The following is a 709-nucleotide window of genomic DNA, read 5'->3' on the forward strand; positions in this document are numbered from 1 at the left end:
TTTATCCAAACAATTACTATGCCAAATCATCAGGCTCAACAAAATAAGAACCACATCACCTATGACCAACAGTCGAACGATCAGCAGATCGAACAGTACAACTGCACTCTGTTACAATTACTCTCACATAATGGACAAAAAACACTGCAACACATTGGACGAATAGTTTGCAAAAAATAACCATCCTCTACTGCAGGACCATACAAACAGCCGAGACAACCAAATTGACTACTTGCTTTCCTACAATTTTAGCTAAGTACTTTGTCAATTAAGCATCATCGACTGTTCTACTCAGAAACACTAGCCGCATCAACGGAAACGAATGCTGATTCCCCCTTGTTAGACCCCCGTCACCGAGCTATTAGCATTACAGAATAAATACCTACATATCACGTACTACTGTAGCGTTATTAGAAATGCAACAAGTTTATACGGTGCATCGGGTTATTTCCTATTGCGGAGCAATACAGTTTTATCGTGCACCGCGTCCACTACTCCGCACGGCGGAGTTATTTGCTTTCTCGCAAAAATTTTGCATAATGCACGACGCCTACTACTGCGGACTGGGTTATTTCTTACGGCGGAGCAATTCAGTTTTATCGTGCACCGAGACCATTACTCCGCGGTAGGTTATTTTCCATTATATAGCAGTCACTTTTTATCAGCACCGCTGTATCGGTTACTGCGGTCAACATTAGCTATTCGATTG

The 709-nt window shown here is 42.0% G+C and overlaps 1 protein-coding gene across 1 annotated transcript; it reads left to right on the forward strand.

The window, feature by feature from the left end:
• Positions 1 to 18: 18 nt before the first annotated feature.
• Tsp_15107 (conserved hypothetical protein) lies at positions 19 to 567 on the forward strand (the record flags this gene model as incomplete). Its single annotated transcript, XM_003367818.1, has 3 exons — positions 19 to 165; positions 253 to 338; positions 374 to 567. Coding segments are annotated over exons 1-3 (427 nt in total), but the record flags the coding sequence as incomplete, so codon positions are not given.
• Positions 568 to 709: the final 142 nt, after the last annotated feature.

This window comes from Trichinella spiralis, assembly GCF_000181795.1.
Source record: "Trichinella spiralis strain ISS 195 chromosome Unknown Scfld3625, whole genome shotgun sequence".
NCBI lineage: Eukaryota > Metazoa > Nematoda > Enoplea > Trichinellida > Trichinellidae > Trichinella > Trichinella spiralis.